General features: G+C 35.8%; 1 protein-coding gene across 1 annotated transcript in view; it reads left to right on the forward strand.

Moving 5' to 3' along the window:
* The window catches only part of TMEM131 (transmembrane protein 131), a 163,237-nt gene that overhangs the window by 104,307 nt on the left and 36,462 nt on the right, over nucleotides 1-22,468 (forward strand). Inside the window, exons 13-19 of the mRNA XM_027856653.1 lie at nucleotides 6,421-6,529; nucleotides 12,275-12,383; nucleotides 13,346-13,499; nucleotides 13,680-13,850; nucleotides 19,938-20,048; nucleotides 20,144-20,278; nucleotides 21,507-21,611. Coding sequence (XP_027712454.1) covers nucleotides 6,421-6,529; nucleotides 12,275-12,383; nucleotides 13,346-13,499; nucleotides 13,680-13,850; nucleotides 19,938-20,048; nucleotides 20,144-20,278; nucleotides 21,507-21,611 — 894 coding nt within the window. The remainder of the gene's footprint in view (nucleotides 1-6,420; nucleotides 6,530-12,274; nucleotides 12,384-13,345; nucleotides 13,500-13,679; nucleotides 13,851-19,937; nucleotides 20,049-20,143; nucleotides 20,279-21,506; nucleotides 21,612-22,468) is intronic.

Consider the following 22,468-nt stretch of genomic DNA (forward strand, 5'->3'; position numbering starts at 1 on the left):
GTTCTGCTAACTTTACATCAATTCATAAAGCTCAATTTCTTTATTTCATCATTTCTTGTTGCACAGTAATATTCCATTACATTCAAATAGCACAATTTTTTTTAGCCTTCCCCCAGTTAGAGGACATGCCCTTAATTTCTAATTTTTGGATACCACGAAAAGATCTGCTATTAATATTTTTGTCCAGATCATTTTCTTTTTTCTTCATTTCCCTTGAGGTGTAAACCTAGCAGTGGCATAGCTAAGTGAAAGGATTTGTCCACTTTGGTAACTTTCTGGGTCTGATTCCAAATTGCTTTCCAGATTGGCTGTACTGATTCACAACTTTACCAGCAGTGTCCTAATGGACCTATTTTCCCACAGTCCCATCTAACATTTGACTTTAAATTCTTTTGTCATCTTTGCCAGTCAAATAGGTGTGAATAGAACCTAAAAGTTGCTTCCATTTACATTTCTCTGATTATTACTGATTTAAAGGCAGCTAAAATGCACAATGGATTGACCTCTGGACCTGAAATTAGAAAGACCCGAGCTCAGATATGGCCTCAAATACTTAGTAGCTGTGTGACCTTGGGCAAACTACTTAAGTAATGTTTGCCTCAATTTCCTCAGTTGCAAAATGGACATAATAATAGCTTCTACCTTCCAGCATTGTTGTGAGGATTAAATGACATAATATTTGTGTAAGTGCTCAGCACAGTGCCTGGCACATAGTAAGTCCAATATAAACATTAGCTATTATTGAAGCACTTTATATGATTGCCAATCACTTTGAAAACTTCCTATTCCTATCATTTGACCATTTTTCTTTTGGGGAATGACTATTAGTTTTATTTATTTGAATCAGTTCTTTGTATAGCTTGGAAATGATACCTTTATCAGAGAAACTTATTGCAAAGAATTTTTTCCCAGTTACCTTTCTAATTTTTGCTATTAGATTTGTTTGTGCAAAAGCTTTTGAATTTTATGTAATCAAAATTGTCCATTTATCCTCTGTGATACCATCATTTGTTTAATCATGAACTTTTCCTGAAAATATCTATAGGTCTGAGAGGTAATTTCTTCCTTGCTCTTTGCAGTTGTTTATGATATGACCTTTTATATCCGTGTGCATATGTGTGTGTGTATAAATACACATATATATACATATAATTATCCTTTTGGAGTTATCTTGCTATATAATATGAGGTGTTGATCTAAACCCAATATCTGGCAGACCACTGACCAGTTTTACCAGTAGTTTTTGTCATATAGTGAGTCCTTCCCCCAGTAACTGGTCAGGGGGTAGGAGGTAGCTGAATTTTTCTAACACTGTGCTGACTGTGCACCTTACCTATTCCACTAATCAACTTCTTGACTTCTTAACTAGTACCAAGTCATCTTAATAATTACTGTTTTCTAGCATACTTTGAGATCTAGGACTGACAAATTCTCTTTTTCCCCACTTTTTTTCGTTATTATACTTGAGATTCTTGACCTTTCTCCTTTTTGTGAGTTTTGTTATTTTTTCTGGTTCTACAAAATATTCTTTTGGGAGTTGCACATAACACTGAATAAGTAAATTAATTTAGGGAGTATTTTTATTTTTATTATACTGACTGTCTACCTATGAGCAAATAATGTTTCCCCAATTATTTAAGTGTATCTTTATTTCTTTAAAGAGTCTTTTATAGTTAGATTAATACAGTCCCTGAGTGAATCTTGGTAGATACTCCCAAATATTTTATACCTTGTACAGTTGTTTTGAAAAGAATTTCTTTCTTGCTTATCTTGCTGGGTTTTGTTGGTTATATATATTGAGTGTCCCAAAAATTCAAAATTCAAAATAAATACAGAAGCTATGCCATATTTGGGAATGTATCTACCAGGATTCACTCAGGGATTATATGAATCTAACTATAAAACACTTTGCCGAAAAAATGATAGAATTAAATTGAAGAAAAATTGAATTGCTCATCAGAAAATCAAACCAGTATAATTTTTTTTTTTTACTGGTGAGGCAGTTGGGGTTAAATGACTTGCCCAGAGTCGTGCAGCTAGTGAATGTTATGTGTCTGAAGCCAGATTTGAACTCAGGTCCTCTTGACTCCAGGCTGGTACTCTATCTGCTGTGCCACCTAGTTGCCTCAAACCAGTATAATTATAACTTAAAACTGCACCAAGATTTTTGGAACACTCTGTATAAGAATGCTAATGACTTATATGGATTTATCTTCTATCTGACAATAGATCAACAATCACAGTCTTCCATTATGGGAAGATGTAGTTCATCTGAGCCAACTGATTTGAACTTAGTAAGGGCAACTGGGTCTTACTCATGACTTTATGTATCCTGGCTATCAAATCTCTATTAGCCATATTTGTTATGACCTTTCCAGTCTAAAAGTCATTATCCCTGAAAAGAAAAACAAAAGTAAAATAAGAATTGTGAAGTCCTTGTCTTTTATCATATATATACATATATCCTATTCCATATTTTCATCACATCCATGCCTACCATAGATCCTATTTAATCAATTGTCCTAATTAACATTTAATATCCCTTCTTTGATCTTTCTCTTTTCCCCACTATAGCTACACCTCTCCTTTTTTTAATCTTTAATTTGGGTTTTGTATGTGTGTTAAGTTTTGGGGTATTTTGTTTTGTGGTGGTTGTTTTGTTTTTGTTGGGTGTGGTGTTTCGGGGAGGGGGGGGGTGTTATTTTTTATTGTTGTTTTTGTTGCCTTCAGCTCATTGTGAGCTTTATCACTCCAGAAAGGATTTTTAGAGGACTGGACTGCACTTTTGTAGTCACCCTCTATTCCCTTCATCATCTGGACATGACATCCAAGTAGGTTAGTGAGTTCCCTATATATCCACCTTTTTCCTACTTACTGAAGTTGTTCCTTTTTGTCTATTCAGAATTTCACTCTTGAGAGCTTCCCATCTGTCCTAGGCTGATTTTCCTAATATATAATAATTATTCCTAATAATTATTATCTTTATTTTTCTGTAGTACTTTAAGGTTTGGAAAATTCTTTGTGTATGTTGTCATTTGAACCTCACAAACAACCCTGTGAGGTAGGTGCTAACATTATCATCATCATCATTATTATTATTATTACTACTACTATCCCCATTTTACAAATGAGGAAACTGGGACTGAGGTAGGTTAAGTGACTTTTGCTCAGTTACATTAATTGTCTGAGCCAGGACCTATCCTTTATCAGAATCCTTTAAAAGTTGCTCATCTAAAATTTGAGATTTGTGTCACTCTTTCCTTCTTTCCTTTCCTCTCACAAACTGTCTAATTCAGAGGTTCCCAAACTTATTTGACCTACTGCCCCCTTTTTAAAAAAATTTACTCAGCACCCCCCTGAAAATCTACTTTCTTTAGCCCGTTAGTGGTTTGTTTTTCTTAATTTGCATCATTCTTTAAAATATATTTTTAAATGAAACATCTTATATTTAATAATTTATTGCAAATTTGGTAGTTTTTTCCTGGGTTGAAATTCTGATGGACGCAATATCTCGTCTAGTGTTGTATGGTAAAGAAGTCATTACAAGCACATACAGTTGCACACTAGACTTGCCAACAATGTGCGACACCCTCACCTGCCAAAACTTGCTAGTTAAGACCTGTCAGAAGACTTGATCGCTGATTGGTTATAACTTGCATTTTGTGTGTTTATTTGGAAAATACTGTTATCACTATGAGTTAAACTCTGTTACACAACAGGTGAAACATGTATGAACAGTTTGTCAAAATTTCTTCTCTTCTTTCCTTATACTTCCACTGCCCCCTTATTTTTATTTAGTGCCCCCCAATTGCACCTGAGGCTACTACTGCTCCCCTGGATTGTTCAGCGCCCCCTAGGGGGTGGTATCGTCCAGTTTGGGAACCTATGAATTCTAATTGGACTCTCTCTCTGACCCCTGAGGATGATAGAGTTCTGAGAGGAGACATGCATCATCTCCCATATAAGAATAAAAATACTTTAACTTTGTTTAGTCCCATAGGATTACTTGCCCATGTTTACCTCTTTGTGCTTCTCTTGACTACTTTGCTTACATTTATACAGTATACTTTTCTACTTAGCTTTGATCTTTTCATGAGGAAATGTGATTTTTCATTAAAGGTCCATTTTTTTCCCCTGTAGGTCTATGCTCAGTTTTTCTGGGTATTATTTTTGGCTATGAGCCTTTACCTTCTGGAATATCATATTCCAAGCTTTTTGCGTGGTACATACTAAGTCATGTTTGATCCTGACTGTAGCTCTTCATTACTTGAATTCTTTTTTTGTGGCCTGCTTATGGTATGTTTTTGATATGGAAGCACTGGATTTTGGCTTTTTTATTGCTAGGAGTTTTCATTTTCCTTTTTTTTGTTTTTGTTTTTCTTTTCAGGAGATGACCAGTGGATTCTTTCTATTTCCATTTCGTCCTCTGGTTCTAAGAGATCTTGGCAGTTTTCTTCTGTGATTGTCTTGAAATATGTCTGCACTTTTTTTTCCTTTGGGTCATAGCCTTCAAGTAGTCTAATGATTCTTAAATTTTTTCTCCTTAATCTTTTTTCCAGGTCATTTGTTTTACCTTATATTTTCTTATATTTTTTCAATATTTTGAGTTTGTTTTATCTTGTCTCCTAGAGTCATTGACTTCTATTTAGTTTATTCTAATTTGGGGGGACTTTGTTGCTTAGGCAAGGTTTTGTACGTCTTATGCCATGCTATTAATTCCCTTTCCAGTTCTTTCTGCCATAGCTAACTTCTTTTTCAGCTTTTTCCTCTAGTGCTCTTATTTCATTTGTAAAACAGTTATTATCTCTTTTGTAAACTTATTAGAAGTTCTTTCAGGAATTCTGGTTGGATTTGTGCTCATGCTTTGTTTTTCTTTGAGCCTTTGCTCGTAGATGTTTTAGTCATTCTTTTCTTCTGGGTTTCTATCTTTAACATCTCTGTCACCATAATAACTTACGGTGGTGGGATTCATTATTTTTTGTTCATTCTACCAGCTTCTTTCCTAGGCAGATTCTGTTGCTGCTTTCTTGGGGTATTGCGTACAGTATTATTCAAGGATCTCAGGGACAGTTCAGGATGGGGACCAGCGAGTTTTCAGAGCAAAGTCTGATCACTGTCCCTCTTGAGTCTGAACTCTGCAAGTTCTTGATCTGCGTTTGCATCTGACTAGCAGTAGGCTGTGGCTGGACTTCACCACTATCATTAATCAGTTGGAAAGCTGTATTGGTTCAGAGTGGCAGAACTGTAGGTTTCCATTGGATCTGGGATTGCTGCCCTGGTTTTTCCTTTACAAATTTTGGACCATTAGAAACTGGAACTGAGATCCTGGGTCCAAGCCACCCCACTGTTAATTTGCTTCTCTCTCAGTACACTGCCTAGGGCCTGCTACTGCCCCTTACTCCAGAACACTGCCCCAAGCATAGATTTCATACTCATTTTGCCCTGGATCTCTGACCCACAGCTGGGTAGTAGCAACACAGCTGCCAGTTGGCAAATATTTCCATCAAGATGCCCAAGTATGGGTCTGGGACCTCCTCTTGCCCTGGTGTGCAGCCTTTCTCTATAGTAGAGGGTTCTATACATGCCATGCTCCTACACAGACTCCTTCCCTGTTGTTTATGGACCTTACTCCCTATCTTCTATACAGACTTGGGCTGGAAGCATGACTCACTGTGAGGAGTGATCAGGATTTGGTCTGGTACATTTCCTATGTCTGTCTGGAGGGGTTTGTGGGCAAGCTGGCTGCTGCTTCTTGCTACTCTGTCTTCTTGGCCACTCCTCTCAAAGCTATGGAAGAATTTTTAAAGTAATTCATAGATTTTCAGTCTATGAACAGATTATAACTAGGAGACTTACCTATCACCTAGACCAAACCAATGTTCAGAGAAGTGGAATTATTGGCTAAAGGTTGCAGAGTTGTAATTCAAACCCAGTTCTCTGACTTCTTGTCCAGGATTTTTTCCGCTGTATAAAATTTTGAGTGATGAAGTGGATCAAACATGGTGATGCCTATGCTTCATAATAATTATTATTTTCAGTTTATTGCATTTAAAAGAAAGAGCCCAATCACATTATTCCTATTAATTATTTTTTATTAAGAATGGATTAAGCATTGGTTTGGAAAATACCTGTATGATAATTTTGTAATCTGTTATTCAGGTCATCAGTTGGCCTTTAAATTCATTAATGATTTCTACTCTCCCATCTGTCATGCCTTTTTGGAAAAAAAAATTTTAATTTCATTTTAGATGTTTAAATGATAATTAATTTGAAGTGTTTTTTTTTTAAACTATACCATTTGAGCTATTCTTTACAATTTTTTTCCTGCTCCAGTTTACCAGTCTTTACAGCAAAACTTACAAAAACAACCTAACCCATTAGTCCAAAAGAATGCTAATTAATTTTGGTTTCTGTTTGCAGAGTATTCGACCCACACCACAAAATGAAGCTATAACTGTAAACTTTAAGCCAATCACATTAAAAGCTTCAGAAAGTAAATACACCAAAGTTGCAAGTATTAGTTTCGATGGTAAGTATTCAGCTTTTTTCCACAAAAATATTTTCTTGATTAACCAGGGTAAAAAAATTTGAAACAAAAAAACTAGATATGTTGATGCTGCTGTTGGTGACACAACTATTATTTTCCTGAATAAGTTTGTAGGGACCGTCCTAAGTCATTATGAATATTTCTTGAGAATCATCTATGAGTACAACAGAAACAGAAGAATCATTTAACCCTTTAGGCACTCTTTGATAGTTCTGTAGTCAAGGCTAACAATTTGTTTTAAGTAGTAAGGAGGTTGACTGAAAGATCATAAATAAGGTCATGTCATAAAACAATGAGTATTTCATGGGAAAATGACTCTGAAAAAAGTCTAATATGTGACCTACTGCAGTGAGATCATCTCAGAAGTATTTCTAAATGAAAGCAGAGGAAAAACAACAAATGGATGGAAAATGGAATCAGTTTTTCAGTGTTTTTTCCCCCCATGGTCTCTTCTCATCATTCATATCCTTGGAACTATCACATTAGGATTCTGAACTCCTCATTACCTGACATATGATACAAGGAAGGGATACTGGAACTTAAGATATGAAACTGGAAAATGTGACTGATCAGACCAAGTAAATAGACACATAAGAAATCTATGTGATTTTTGAAAAGCATTTTTTTTCAAGTTATCTCAGAAATGTAAAGATAGCACATGACTCAAAGATCATGGAACCAAGAAGTAATCAAAAGGACATCAGCAATTACCAGACCATGTTCTTTTTTTTTTTTTTTTAATGTAACTGTTTTTACTTGAAATTTAACATTAAATTTCAGTACAGACAACTAACCTTGTTTAGTCACTATTTACATGTAAATTAAATAGCTTCAACACATAAGGCATATACCATTTTCTCAATCTCTCCTTTTAAGTCTCCACCTATATTTTTATCTCTACAAAATTTTTGAAAGAATGATATCTACAGATAAATAGGATTCTTGATGAAAATATAAGAAGAGAACAAGCAGCTTTCATAATCTCATTTCTGTAGCAGAGCACAGTTTCACAGGCACACAACTGACTGAAAAAAAAAATCTAGAGAATGTAAGATCTGGCTATGTTTACTTGTTGATTATACCAAACCCCAACCCCTGCCCCCCAAAAAAATCACTTGACCCAGTAGAGCAAGTCTTCCAACAAAGTGACTCCTATACACTTAAGACTATATAAGATTCCATGTTAGATGTAACCATGCAAATAACTATTCAGTGATCTTTTGATTATTAATATCAAGTGAGGTAGAGACTGGCAAACATCTTTGGTGAGCAGCATCATATAGAGCATACACTTGAAAGAGGGATTCTCTTTTTCCATGACATTGTTCTGGTTACATCAAGCCCCAAGACCCTATAAGGTCTTCTCAATGAGATCTGTGGCCATTCATAAGAACTCAGGTTGATTGATCTATAGAGGAAATTGCAATAAATGAAAATTGTCTATTTACCAGATTAACATTCAGTCAGTCTGTTAATCAGCATTTATGAAGCACCTGCTACATATTAGGTACTGTGCTAAGTGCTGGGGATACAAATAAAAGCAAAAGACAGTGTCCTATTCTCAAGGAGGCTTTCACCTCTGCAACATCTCCTAATTGCCACTTCTCTCCTCTGACAACGCCATCACCATAGTCCATGCCCTCATTCATTACCTTGGGCCTAGATTAGCACAGTAACCCGCTGATGGGTCTGCTTGCCTCAAGTCTCTCCCCACTCTAAACATCCTCCACTCAGCCACTACAGTGATTTTGACTAAAGTACAGGTCTGATCACGTCACCCCTCTACTCAGTAGACTCCAGTGGCACCCTGTTGCCTCCAGGATCAGGTAGAGAATGCTCTGTTTGACATTCAAAACCCTTCATAACCTTATCCTTCTTCTACTTTTCTAGTCTTCTTTGATCTTGAGATTTTAGCTAGGATTTGAAGAAAGCCAGGAGTACGAGATGAGGAGGGAGAGTATTGCAGGCAGGGGACAGCCAGAGATAGAGGGTCGTGTTTGGGGAATAGCAAGGAGGCCAGTTAGATCAAAGAGAATGTGGAGAGTATGTAAGAAGACTGGAAAGGTTGGGGGTGTCAGGTTTTGAAGAGCCTTGAATGCTAAATAGAGCATGTCATATTTGATCCTGGGGGTGATAGGAAGGCATTGTATACTGATGGAATTAATTTGTTCAAAGTTCAATGGTTCCAGATCTGGAGGGAAAGAGGAGGATAAGAAGGTAGTTATCTAGGCATTGGAAGAAATGGCTCCAGTAGGGAGGAAAGTGAAACTGCATGGCTTGGGCTTCCCTGAAAACATGGTCTAGGAGTGGCAGGGACCTAGCTAGAGGTGGGGTCTCAAGGCAGAAATTCCAGAGATTACCAGATGGGTGGCCTTGTTTTTCCAGAAGCTATTGTATGAGTCTGTTGTTTGTAAGGAGCTCTGGATTTCACCATAGAAACAATGTTATAGTAGTTGGGTTTCCAAACCAGCCCACCAAGGCTCATTTAACCAAAAAACATACCTGAAGTAATCTTTACTGATGGAACTATGACATCTAGCCCCTTTCCCCCCTCCTCCCCTTGGGACAATGTTTCAGTGTGAACATGGATCCATAATTCTAGCTTGGGTTGCCAAGAAGATATATCCTCCACACCTTAAATGGAAATGGGAAATCCCCCACCTTCCACTCTTCTCCCTTGTACAGCAGGAGGGATCAAGTACACCCCTAGTAGATAGTGGTGCCTGAACCAGGGTTTTTAGCAGGGTAAGGAATGGGGAAGGGCCTTTTACCCATGTAACCCCCAGAGACATCTCCTTGTCTCCAGTTGGGCTGCATTATTCCCTTTCTTCAGTCCCCAAGGATTGGCTTACCTTACTTAGTTCCTCTTTTTATGGCCTAGCATGACTAGCCAGGATTTCTGACCTCTACAATGTACTCTCTAAACTTCTCACTCTCTGTCTCTTAAAGCAAGTAAATCCTTGTGAAGTTTTCCAAAGGGTTGGGCATTAGGTTTGGTTTGGTTTGGTTTTTCCTATTAAAAAATATAGAAAACTATCTGAAGTGTTCCTGTTTTTTCTATTAAAAAATATAAGGAAGTGGTTAAAGTGTTCTTTGTCTCTCCACTACCACCCTGTGTTCCTCACAAACTAGCTATTTTTCCATGTAGACTATAGGGAAATTTTTCCATAATTACTATAATTGGGTCTTTGTACATAGAAGTGAAATATACTTCAATGGAAAAAGAGAAACTTCATATCTTGGGCATTTAATCAAAGCTGGGAGTTGGGTGGGGAATATGCCCAAAACAATCCAGGTTCTAGGTGTGAAACCCCGAGCTATTCCTAAAATAAAAAAACTAAGTTGTGACTTCACTTGGCATGCTTCACATTGTTAACATCAGTATCAGTAGGAAAGTTCTTTAATTTGTCAGAGGCAGAGAGGTAGTTGGTGATGATGTAGGGGAGTCTTATCCATGAAATATTTTCAGACTTTCCTTTGGTAATTAGGATTATTATGGTGCTTTTTAGTGATCAGCGACCCTTGTGCATTCTTGTAATAATGAGTGTTTCACTGGCTTCTGCTGTATTTATGGAATCTGTGTTGATAAAGTCAAATGCTAACTCATTTCCAATTTAATCCATAACTTGTTCTTTTGCGTTAATCAACACTGAATTGGAATTTCTTGGAGGAATTATGAAAAAGTACTAAATGTGCAGAGAATGTGCTTTCATTAATTGATATAATTTTTAAATAATATTTTTATTACTTTGGGGTCAAATTGCTTTTTTCTTGCCAGAATCCGTCCTTGAAATTTAGAAAAATCAATGGAATAATGTTTTGTTGTAACAAATTTCCATCATATAAATAATTTTATGGAAATTCATCCAGTCTGGATAGTAATACTGTGTTCATTTATGAATTATAGATTTTTTTCTATTTTTTGTGATCAGTGATAATTAGTCTAATAATCAGTAAACATTTATTGAGTGCCTACGATGTACTAACCACTAAGAATACAAAAAGGCAAAAGACAGTCCCAGACCTCAAGGAGCTTACAGTATAATGGAAGAGACAACTTGCAAACAAATATTTACAAAGCAAGCTATAGACAAGCTATAGACAGAATAAGGAATAATTAACAAAGAGAAGACACTGAAATTAAAAGGGGTTGAGGAAAGCTTCCTGTGTAGAAGGTAGGATTTTAGTTGGTACTTTAAGGAAGCTGGGGAGGTCAGTGGTTGGAGTAGAGAGGGGGACTGTTACAGGTATGGGGAACAGCTCAAGAAAATGCCCATAGCCGAGAGATGGAGTGTCTTGTTTGTGGAACAGGCAGGAAGCCAGTGTCACCTGGAAGAGTACATGTAGGGAAGTAAGGTGTTAGAAGAGTGGAAAGGTAGCAGGGCACTAGATTATGAAGGGCTTTGAATGCCAAACAGAGCATTTTTTACTTGATCTGGAGGCAGGAGGGAGTCCTGAAGTTTATTAAGTATGAGAGTCACATGATCAGACCTACACTTTAGGAAAATAACTTTAGTGGTAGAATAGAGGATGATTTAGAGAGGAGGAAGACTTGAGTCAGGCAGATCCACCAGCAGGCTATTGCAGTAATTTGGGTCCAAGGTAATGACCGCGCCAGAGTAGTGGCAGTGTCAGAGGAGAGAAAGGGACGTATTGGAGAGGTGTTGCAAAGGTAAAATCAACAAGTCTTAGCAACAGACTGGATTGGTGGGGAGGCTGAGAGATAATGAGGAGGCCAGGATGACTCCTAGGTTGTAAAAGCCTTGGGGACTAGGAGGATGGTCTTGCCCTCTATCAAACCAAGACAAATTAATGGACCAAATAATGAAAAATCTAATGGCATATAGTAATTAAAAAACAAACAGTAAAGAATGTTTATGCAAGGCAATTTTTTTTCATCAAATTCTAAACTCCATGAAAAGGAGTATCCTAAATTAATATATTTTCTTTGGTGACAAAATTTCATTTGTGGCAAAGCACCTTACAAAATACGTTTGCAGATGTGGTAATCATATTTTATAATGGAAAGTTTTCTGAAATGTATTACAAAAGGTGAAGATAAAACAACATTTTGTAGTTTAGTTGCAAGTAAATGTCTAATGGTTTGTTCTAAAGAATATTAAGTATGGTCTTCTCAAATGGTTTTCTTTTAATTGCACAATAAATTGCCCTAATAGTAATTTAATGAAATTTAGAGCTGCTCCCAGATCTGAAGTTGTTATAAACACCATCCAATAGAGAAAGATTTGCCTGCCCTACACTCAAACTTTTAGTTAGTATTAGATAAAATACAAACCAAAGACTCATAACTCTTATTATGCTACTAGACACGTTGACCATGCTACCTTCATTTGTATTTATAGATAATCCCTGCCGTACATGAAATGTTGTCTTGATAAAAGACATCCATCAGGCAATTGAGAAATATAGAGTAAACTTCACTTAGCCGCTGTGGCCATTTGTTGATTACCTACCTGCTTTATTTTGAATTGAAGCAAAACAGTATTTTCTTCCTCTTATGTGAAAAAACAGAAGTCATAGTTCTAGATTATATTAAACTGACAGTAAAGAAAGCATCTGTTTTGTGTACTGAGCTTTTTTCTGTAGATTTTCAACATTCAAGATGTGAGTTTTAAAATACCTTAAGCTTTTTTGTGTAAATTTGTTGGTGTGGTTTTCCTTTGTAAGCAGTGGCATTATTATAGACATTTTTATGCTTCATTTCAGCATCAAAAGCAAAAAGAACATCTCAGTTTTCTGGAAAAATAACTGTTAAAGCAAAAGAGAAGAGTTATTCTAAACTTGAAATTCCATATCAGGCAGATGTTTTAGATGGGTAAGTCTTGCATTAAATTCATCTTACTTCATTTTGCAATCAAACAGCTGTTTCTCCTCTCATTCCCTTATGAAAATAGTATGATTGCACTCGATTTACACCCAATTACCTAAACTTATTCCGAGGCCTGCCTGTTTCTTTTCATCAACAACAATCATTTATTTTCATAAAGGAAAAATATGAATGATTTTATATATGTATACATAAAATAATAAGCATTTCTTGAGATCTGATTTTAAAATATATCTTAATGATTTAGTGACATAATAAGAACCAAAAATACAAAATTCCATAATGTTTAGACAGTTTGAATTTCTTTTCTGTCATTCCTTTTAACATTTGGACAGTCATTGTTTTATATAAATCTTTGGTTACCAATTATGATTCCAGAGGACTGATGATAAAGCATGCTACTCATTTTGTTACAGAAGGTGATTAGACTCAGAATGAATCATTTATTTATTGGAGGTAGTACAGGAATTTAATTTGTTTGACTATGCATATTTATTTGAAATATTCTTCCTCTTGTGGCAGAGGATGGAAAATTTATTTTTATTAGTTAAAAAACAATTTAATTTTAAAAAGTTTGATAAACCGAAGCTAAGCCAAAAGATATAAAGTTAAAGCTAAAGGTTTATATCCCTTTTTAAATCCTTAGTGTTTGAAAAGGGCAACTAGATTGATTATTTTCCCTTTTTGTTAATTGGAGGCAGAATAATAGTTTAATGGAAAACTTATAGCTAATTACATTGTAATAATTCTTTTGAGCAAAAAGTTCCTTTAAGTAATTGATAAATATAAATAAGTGTGTGTTAGAGAGATGATCTGTTACAAAAATTATATATTACTCTTAAGAATATAATTCTGAAAATTCAGAAACATAAAAATGCTTTAACTTGGGTTTAAAACTAACAAGTAAAAGGAAATTTGACTTTTCATTATTGTTATTTCTTTGGAAACAGTTACTTGGGATTTGATCATGCTGCCACATTATTTCACATCCGGGACAGTCCTGCTGACCCTGTAGAAAGACCAATTTATCTTACTAACACTTTCAGTTTTGCAATTCTCATTCATGATGTGATGTTGCCGGAAGAAGCCAAAACAATGTTTAAAGTAAGTCTGAGGGTTAGTCATTCTTAATTGGGGTGGGGGGTAAAAAACACAAAAGGAAGAAGAGAGAACAATATAAGAAAAGGATGACATGGAAAAAGGTAAAGAAAAGACACAGGGTAGCAGAAAGAGCAATAAGTGATGCTGATATATTAAAATTGTATTTCTCTCTCTGCATTACAGGTACAGAATTTCAGCAAACCAGTCTTAATACCTCCAAATGAATCAAGATATATTTTTACCCTATTTTTTATGCCTTCAACATCATCTATACATATAGATAACAATATTTTACTTATTACCAATGCTTCAAAATTTAATTTACCTGTACGGGTATACACAGGCTTTTTAGATGTAAGTATCTTATTTTTCTTAAATTCCATTCTCTTTTTTTTCTGAATGAATTTAAGATCTATCAGACAATTACTTTAGTTTTATTGACATTTCATCCTTTCACTGTTTTCCTTGGCTGGGCTTTTTTCTTCCCAAGTATAGTCATTTTACACAGTTAGGACCTTGTGCTTCTACAGTCACCCAGGTAGTAAATTCCTTTCTTCTGCTTTTCTGAATCATTCTGCTCTTCAACCCTAGAATTTTACAACTGGCAGGAATCTTAAAGATCATGTAGTCACCTCTTCATTTGATGTTTGAGGGAACTGAGCCTAGAGATTAAACAATAGTGATTCTCCCAAGACCACAGCAAATTAGAATCCAAGTGTCTTGATAGTGGAACCCTCAACAGTAATAAGAAAGTTAGGAGGAGGGGAAGGTTTTAGGATAAAGATAATGATATGTTTGTTGTACATGTTGAATTTAAGATGTTTAAAGTTATCCAGTTTGAGATGTCTAATAGGCAGGTAGAGACATGAGACTGCAGATTAGGAGAGAAGTTACGGACAAGTGGATTTGAGAATAACCTGAATAAAGATGATGTTTAACTCCATGGGAGATGAGATCACCAAGTGAAGGAGCATAGAGGAAGAAGAGAAGAGGGCTCAGGGCTCAGGGCTCAGGGCATAGCCTTAGAGGCCCCCACAAATAGACTCAACCTGGATTCAGAGCCAGCAAAAAAGATTGAGAAGGAATGGTCAGAAAGGAGGGAGAAGAACTAAGAAAACGGTGCCACAAAAACCTGGAGAGAAGAAAAGAGGTTGATCAGTAATGTGAAAGGCTTCAGAGAAGTCAAGAAGGATAAGGATTGAGACAAGGCCCATTAGATTTAGCAATTAAGAGATGATTGGAAATTTTGGATAGAGCAGTTTCAATTGAATGATAAGGCTACAGGCCAGATTGCAGAGAATTTTGAAGAAAATGAAAGGAAAGGTAGTGGAGTCTCTGATTGTAGCTGACCTCAAGAAGTTTATCCATAAAAAAGAGGGATGTGGGATAACAGCTAGCAGGGATGGATGAAGTGAGGGGTTTTGAGGCTAGAAGAGACATAGTTGTGTTAGTAGGCATCAGCAAAACTGTCAGAGACTGGGAAAAGATTAGTGAGAGAGGGGATCATAAGAGGGGCAAGTTTCTGGAGAAGACAAGGCAGAACACTAGGCGTTAGGGGTACAAATATAAAGGATGAAACATTCTACTCTCCAGGACTTACATTCTAACAGGGATTACAATAGATAGATAGGTGGATGGATGGATGGATGGATGGATGGTGTGTATGTGTTACAGTCTAACAAGGATTACAACATACGTGTGTATGTACAAATGGTTGAGTTCTTTTCAAGAATTTTCAAGGAAAGAGAAGGGTTGTAGGATAATCACTTGACAGGCTGGTAGAACCTAGTGAAGTTTTTGTTTTTGTTGGGGTCTTTTTGTTTTGTTTTCTTTTTAAAGATAAGAGAGACTTGGACATGTTTGAAGGCAAAAGAGAAGGAATCAATAGATAGGGAAAGATTGAAGATTAGAAAGGTGGCGGGAGATGTTTGAAGTGACAGTCTTCTGGAGAAACAATAAGCAAACTTGCAGAATATAAAATAAATATATCTAAATCATCAGTATTTCTATATAATATTTTTTAAAAAACTAATAGAAAGAAGTAGAAAGAGAAATTACAAAATATATAAAATACTTGAGAATCTACCTCTAAAGATACACAAAAGAACCATATAAATATAACTAGAGATAACTGTCTATAGAACTAAAGACTGATCTAAATAATTGGAAAAATATTAATTGCTCGTAAATAGGAAGAACCAGTATAATAAAAGTGACAATAATACCTAAATTAATTTACGTACTTAATGCCATACTAATCAGACTACCAAAAGATTACTTTGTAGAACTGGAAAAAATAATAATGAAATTCATAAAGAGTTTTAAAAGGTAAAGAATTTCAAAAGAAATAATGAGAAGAAATGCAAATGAAGGGAGCCTAGTAGTGCCAAGACTCAAACTATATTGCAAAGCAGTAATAATTTAAAACAATTTGGCACTAGTTAAAAGTAGATTAATTTGTGGAACAGATTAGATACACAACATACAAAAAGCAAATGTATCTAATACCTCAATATTCAGTAAACACAAAAATCTCAGCTATTATGATATGGACTCACTATTTGGCAGAAATTGCTGGAATTGGACATCAGTATGGAATAAATTAGATTTAGACTAACACCTCTCTCCTTATGCAAAGATAAATTCTAAATTGATACATGTCCTATATATAAGAGGTCACAGCATAAACAAATTAGAGAAGTATAGGAAAAAAGTACCTATTAGATGTATGAATAAGAAAAAAGTTCACAACTGAAGAAAGAATAGAAGATAAAATCACAGAAGATAAAAGGACTGATTTTGATTACAAAAAATTAAGATTTTTTTGCACAAATTTGATAAAGATTAAAAGGGGAGCAATTAACTAGGAAAAAAATCTCTGCAGCGAGTTTCTCTGAAAAGGTTTCATTTCCAGGACATGTAAAGGACTGATTGAAATTTGTAAGAACCATTTCCCAGGTGATAAATAGTGTAAGGACATGAACAGACAGTTCTCAAGGAAATAAGCCCAGGCTATCTATCTATAGCAATATGAAAAAATGCTCGAAATCACTACTATTTAGACAAATGCACATTAAAACAATTCTGAGATTCTATCTCATAGCCTTCAGAGTGGCAAATATGACAAAAATGAAAATGATAAGTGTTGAAAGGAGTGCTAATTAATTGATGGATTGACTATGGAAAAATAGGCATTCTTATACACTGCTGCTGGATCTGTGAATAGGACCAATAATTCTAGAAGACAATTTAGACTTATATACAAAAAGTTACTTTACGGTTTGTGCCCTTTGACCCATACTAGACTTATACCCAAAAGAGAAAAGAATGTTATATGTTCAAAAATATAGCAGCTTTTTTTGTGTGATGGCAAAAAACTGTAGCTATCATCTATATACACTTTAAGGTTTACAGAATACTTGACATATATTAACTCTCTTGATTCTCACAACAATCCTGCCAAGTAGCTGCTATTATCCCCATTTTGCAGATGAGGATCCTGAGTCATATGACTATCAAGTAGCCTGTCCAAGGTCACAGCTATTAAGTGTTTAAAGAGGATTCAAACTTAGGTCATAGGTGGTGATGAAATTTTTGTTCACAATTCACAAAGATTGGCCATTTAGGCATAGAAGTCTTCTGATTTGTGTTATGATTTATGTAAGGAGGAAAGAAGGCCCACATGCATAAAATCATAGGTCCTTGAAGTATTTAAGTACAAGATATGAGCTGTATAGAAGTGACTCTCAGGAAAAAGCAGTGAAAGGTAGAGGATAGAGCTGGTCTTTGAGTCTGAAAGTCCTGGGTTCATATTTTGCCCTTGGGGATACTACTACCTAACCTTAAGCGTGTCCCTTAAACTCACATTGCCTGAGGCAACTCTAATTACTAAAAGTTCTTGAGCAGGTGGGCAGCAAGGTGGATAGAGTGGATAGAGTGCCAGACCTGGAGTCAGGAAGACTCATCTTCCTGAGCTCAAATCTGACCTCAGACACTTACTAGCTGTGTGATCCTAGTCAAGTCCCTTAACCCTGTTTGCCTCACTTTCCTCATCTGTAAAATGAGCTGAAGAAGGAAATGGCAAGCCACTCCAATATCCTTGCCAAGAAAACTCCAAACGGGGATCTCAAAGAGTCGGAGACAACTGAACAACAACAGAAGCTGAGCATATTCAGATCTGCATTTGGAGAGGGAGTTTCCTATCTCTGTGGGATTTCCTTGTACCTATGAAGTCAGTTCCAAAAGCATTTATTAAGCTCTTATTACTAAGTGCTGCTGACTCTAAGGTATTGGGAGTACACATACAGCAGAAAGTGTCTGCCCTTAGGTACTTACATCTAATGAGGGGGAGATGGTTAGGGGTGGTAAAGAAAGACTGGGGCATAGCCTGGAGAGGAATGAAATGGTTGGTCTGAGCCTCCTCCTTAGGCTCTGGGAGAAACCAGCCAATCAAAGGGAGAGGTGGTACCCAGTGCGCTCATGATGTGAGAAGGGGTGGAGTGATTCCTCTGGCTTGGAAGACAAAGTCCCGTGGAGGTGATTCAGGGTTGCAGCCTGGAAAGGAATTAAGGAGGTGCCCAGCAATTGAGGAATGGCTGAAGAAGTTGTGGTTAACATGCATGTGATGGAATACAATTGTGCTGTAAGAAATGAAGAGACAAGATTCAGAGACATACGGAATGACTTAATTGAACTGATGTGGAGGGAAGTAATCAGAACCAGGAAAACTTTTATACTCGTAACATCAATATTATAAAAGTGAAAAGTTTTGAAGATTTTTATAAACTGATTAAGAATAAAATGAGCAGAACCAGGAGAACAATTTATACATAACAACAACACTGGGAAAACAAATAACTTTGAAAGCTGTAAGAACGAAGATCAATACAATGACCATTCATAATACACACACAGAGTGTATGTTTGTATAATTCATTAAAGGAGTTTGAGAAGATGGGAGGGAGTAGAGTCAAGTGCAAAGGTATAGGGTTTGGCTTTGGCAAAAAGAAGGGCCCCCTCATTACTGGAGATAGAAGACAGTGGGAAGATGATGTTAAGGGGTGTGGGGATGAGAAGATGAAGTTTAGTGTGAAAGGCCTCACTTTTCTTAGTAAAACAAGATGTGAAGTCCTCAGCTGAGAGGCAGAGAAAAAAGGGAAGTATGAGAGGAAAAGAGATTTGGAATAGCGTCGGGGGAGAGATAGAAAATCATTTCAGGAGGAATAAAAACATTGCCTTTCTTCAGTGAGGGTAGAGTAGAATTAGGTCACATAAATATGTAGTATACCTAGTTAGCCCAATTATGTAAAATAGCACCAACTGTGAAGTAGCATGTGGGAAGTGTGTGGGAGTAATCCAAGGCTGGGGTTGGGCAACTGAGGAGTATCACAGAGCAAGAGGGCAAGAAATTCATGGGGAGAGGAGCGTGTGGAGTTTAATTTGTTAACTATTGGGTTTAAATTGGGAAGGAGAGAAGTCAAGTCAGAGTAAGGGTAATGTCCTGAGAAAGTACAGAGGGACTGAGGGAGTTAGGCTTGCAATGAAGGTAAAAACAGGGTCAAGGAGAGGTGAGGAGAAGTTGAATGATAAGAGGTTCTGGTCAGAAGGTTATCAAGAATTTTTGATCAAAGAAGGGAATGGTTTGATCCAGGGCATGACAGTTCCTGTGTGTAGCTGAAGTTAAGTGTGATGCCGTAGGTCTTGGGATTTAAGGAGATTGGGGAATTCAGAGGTTTAAGATGTTTAAGGAAGCATCAACATGAATTTTGAAGTTGAGTGGTGTAAGATCAAGAATTGGAGAGTTGAGGGAAACTATGTGTCTGGTGCTAAACTCCTTGAGAAAAGGGAGAGATATCTATGGGGCCTAGGATGATGTGGGTAAGGTGAAAAGTGTTAATAGAGTAAACTTCAGAGGAGAAATTACTAAGTAATGGTGGTAAAAGGGGAGTCTGGAAGTCGCATTAGGAAGATGGAGGATTCCAAGACTCCTCACAGGATGAATGTGTCAAGAGTATAAAGGAAGGTACAACCAGTACTGGAGAGAATAGATGCATTGTCGTATGGGGCTTGCCAGATTTCAACAAGAACAAGTAAATGGAAGAAGTATAAGAGAAAAAAAATCAAAAATGGACAGAAGCTTATTCATTCTACCTATATTTTCACACACTGATGCTGCTATTTGCACATGCAAATAAGAAGATGGTTGACCAGCTAGGTTTGTAAGTTTCACCTTCTGACTTGTATAATTTTTCACCTTATGAAATTCTTCTGAATTATAACATCCACATAGGGGAAAAAAAGTATTTTACATAGCTTTATGATGCTGTTTATTTCTCTTGATTACATATCTGATAAACATAATTGTTACGTTCTGTGAATATTTGTGTTTTGGAACTTCAACAAATGCTTATTAAGCCTTAATGTCTTTTTCAATCCTTCTAGTACTTTGTGTTGTCCCCCAAAATGGAGGAACGCTTCATAGATTTTGGCATACTTAGTGCTACAGAAGCAAGTAATATGTTATTTGCAATCATAAATAGCAATCCAATTGAGGTAAGGAATCTTTTTTTTTTCCCCTTAAAGAAAAAGTTTAGATTTTCACAGTTTGGTAGTGAAATTGCTGCTTTTTATTTTTATTTTCTTTCAAGTTGGCTATTAAAAGTTGGCATGTTATAGGAGATGGTCTAACAATAGAACTTTTAACTACGGAGAAAGGCAACAGAACTACTGTTCTCTCAATCCTTCCAGAATTGGAAAACTCTCCTATACCAGATCAGTCATCAGTAAGTTCTCTTTTATTACCTCTTCTTTAATGTGAGGCTTTAAATTTCCCAGATAAGACTTTTGTACACACGTTGAACACTTTGGCTAATACTTACTTGGTGGTGCTGCTTTGAAACAAGTTATACAGGAAGCAAGGTTATATATTCTTTGTAACATGAAAAGTGGGATAGCGAAGGAGAAATTTGAACTGTCATTTAAATCTCTGTTGTTTTCAAAAGACAGATAGTTGGGCAAATAAATCCATTATCCCCTGAAAGGTGGTGAAAAGGGTTTCATTGATTCAGTAGTATTAGTATCTGATTAGCCAAGCTAGTTAGAGCATAGTGTTAATGTAGCTGATGTACTGAGAATTAGGTATTATATTATGAGCTCTATGACTGCTATAGTCCCTCCTCCACATTTGTCATTACCAATCCTTTCTGCTTCCCATTTTACAAATATAACAATACCACTTTGAAAAACAGAACTAATTAATCATATGCCTGGTGTGTGTGTGTGTGTGTGTGTGTGTGTGTGTGTGTGTGTGTATGTGTGTACATAAACACGTATACACATACACACTTTGTCTCATCCTGACAGTAGCACTTAGATGCTGGAAAGGTTAAGGAAGAGTGGAAGTTACCATTGTGAACAGTAGTGTCATCTCATCTTTTTTAAACTAAAATGGACTTAACAGTAAAAAAAAAAAAAAAGGAAAGTACAATTTAAATTATCTCCTATCCATTATCTGATATTGTGAGTGTTTGAAATCACACACACACATTAGCAAGACTCTGAGAGCAATGCTTTTGGAAGTTGTTGCCAAAGGTCTCTTATTAGGTAAAAGAATTATTGAGATTTTAGTGAATTTAAGCCAGTCATTTGACAAAATCAGAAATTGGAATTTTAAAATTTTACTGATTGTTAGAATTTTCATGTAAAACTAGCTTTTCTCTTTTGGGGCAGAGGGTTGAGAGGACTTTAAATATAATGGATGTACAGCCATTTACCTGTAATAGTCTATAGCCTCTGTCTGGAAGTTTATACCCCCTTAAAGTCCTGTTCGGTTTCTAGGCTGTGTACATAAGTACAAGTAAGCACCCCACAAAGGTCATTATTTTCAAGTATTAAATCAGTGTTCTACTCTGATATTTTAGAGTTCAAATTTAAGTGTCATTGTAGCATTCTTACTCACTTTAGTGAAGGAATCTGCTGAGACGGGCTGATTGTCATTTCTTTCATATACAGGTAATACTAACTTCTGGCTATTTTGCTGTATTCCGAGTCAAATTAATTGCAAAAGAACTTGAAGGAATTCATGATGGAGCCATACAGATAACAACAGATTATGAGGTAATGCTAAGTGTCAGAGGAATTTTTCTGAATTAGATTTTTATGAAATATTTTCCTCTTCTCTATTTTAACTATATTTCGCAATTCCCCAAGAAATTATGTCTTATTAAAAAGTTAGGATGAACTAGCATGTATTTACTCAAAAACCCAAACCTCTTAATTATGAAAGAAATTTTAGAAAAATTCCATGGTATATTATTTCTGTGTTTGAAAAGGAATAATATATAGCATCTTTCTTGAATTTCATTAGACTGAAATACTTTTGCTAGATCTGATATGATAACTGAAACTTGATTTCTCATCTGCTGTACTTCTATAAAAAAAGAATGAAAGCAAGTTCATATAATTGTGCCTTGATTTGTTGTCCCAAAATAGTGTTTGACTTTTGAATAAACCAGTCTGACTAATCATCATAAACAACCATCATATCCTTGAAGAGTTGTGTGTATAGGGTTTGATGTGATACATTCAAGAAATGTTTTTGATGGAGCATTTTGATACATTTCTGATAAATGTTTAAGGGCTTCGAAATACTCCTACTTTCTTTGGGTAGTTATGCACTGTGATTTTTTTAATACATTAAAATTTTGCCAAAGAAAATGAATGTCAGAATATGCTATTCTACAAGTACTAGAGAAAAGGTGATCCTAGGTTTTCTTTCAGTGAGTTTTACTGCATACAAATTTTATTTTCATTCCTTTCCTACTATTTACTGTTTACTATTCAATTATAGATTATATGAATTATTCACTTGAAAGTATTTTGAAACTTGGTTGTATTTTAGGCATATTTTATAGGAAAGCCCCCTGAAAAACTTAAAATTATGTAAATATGACCTATCATTACCAACCTTTAAC

This window comes from Vombatus ursinus, unplaced genomic scaffold (genome assembly GCF_900497805.2).
Source record: "Vombatus ursinus unplaced genomic scaffold, bare-nosed wombat genome assembly UNPS02011591.1, whole genome shotgun sequence".
Lineage (NCBI taxonomy): Eukaryota > Metazoa > Chordata > Mammalia > Diprotodontia > Vombatidae > Vombatus > Vombatus ursinus.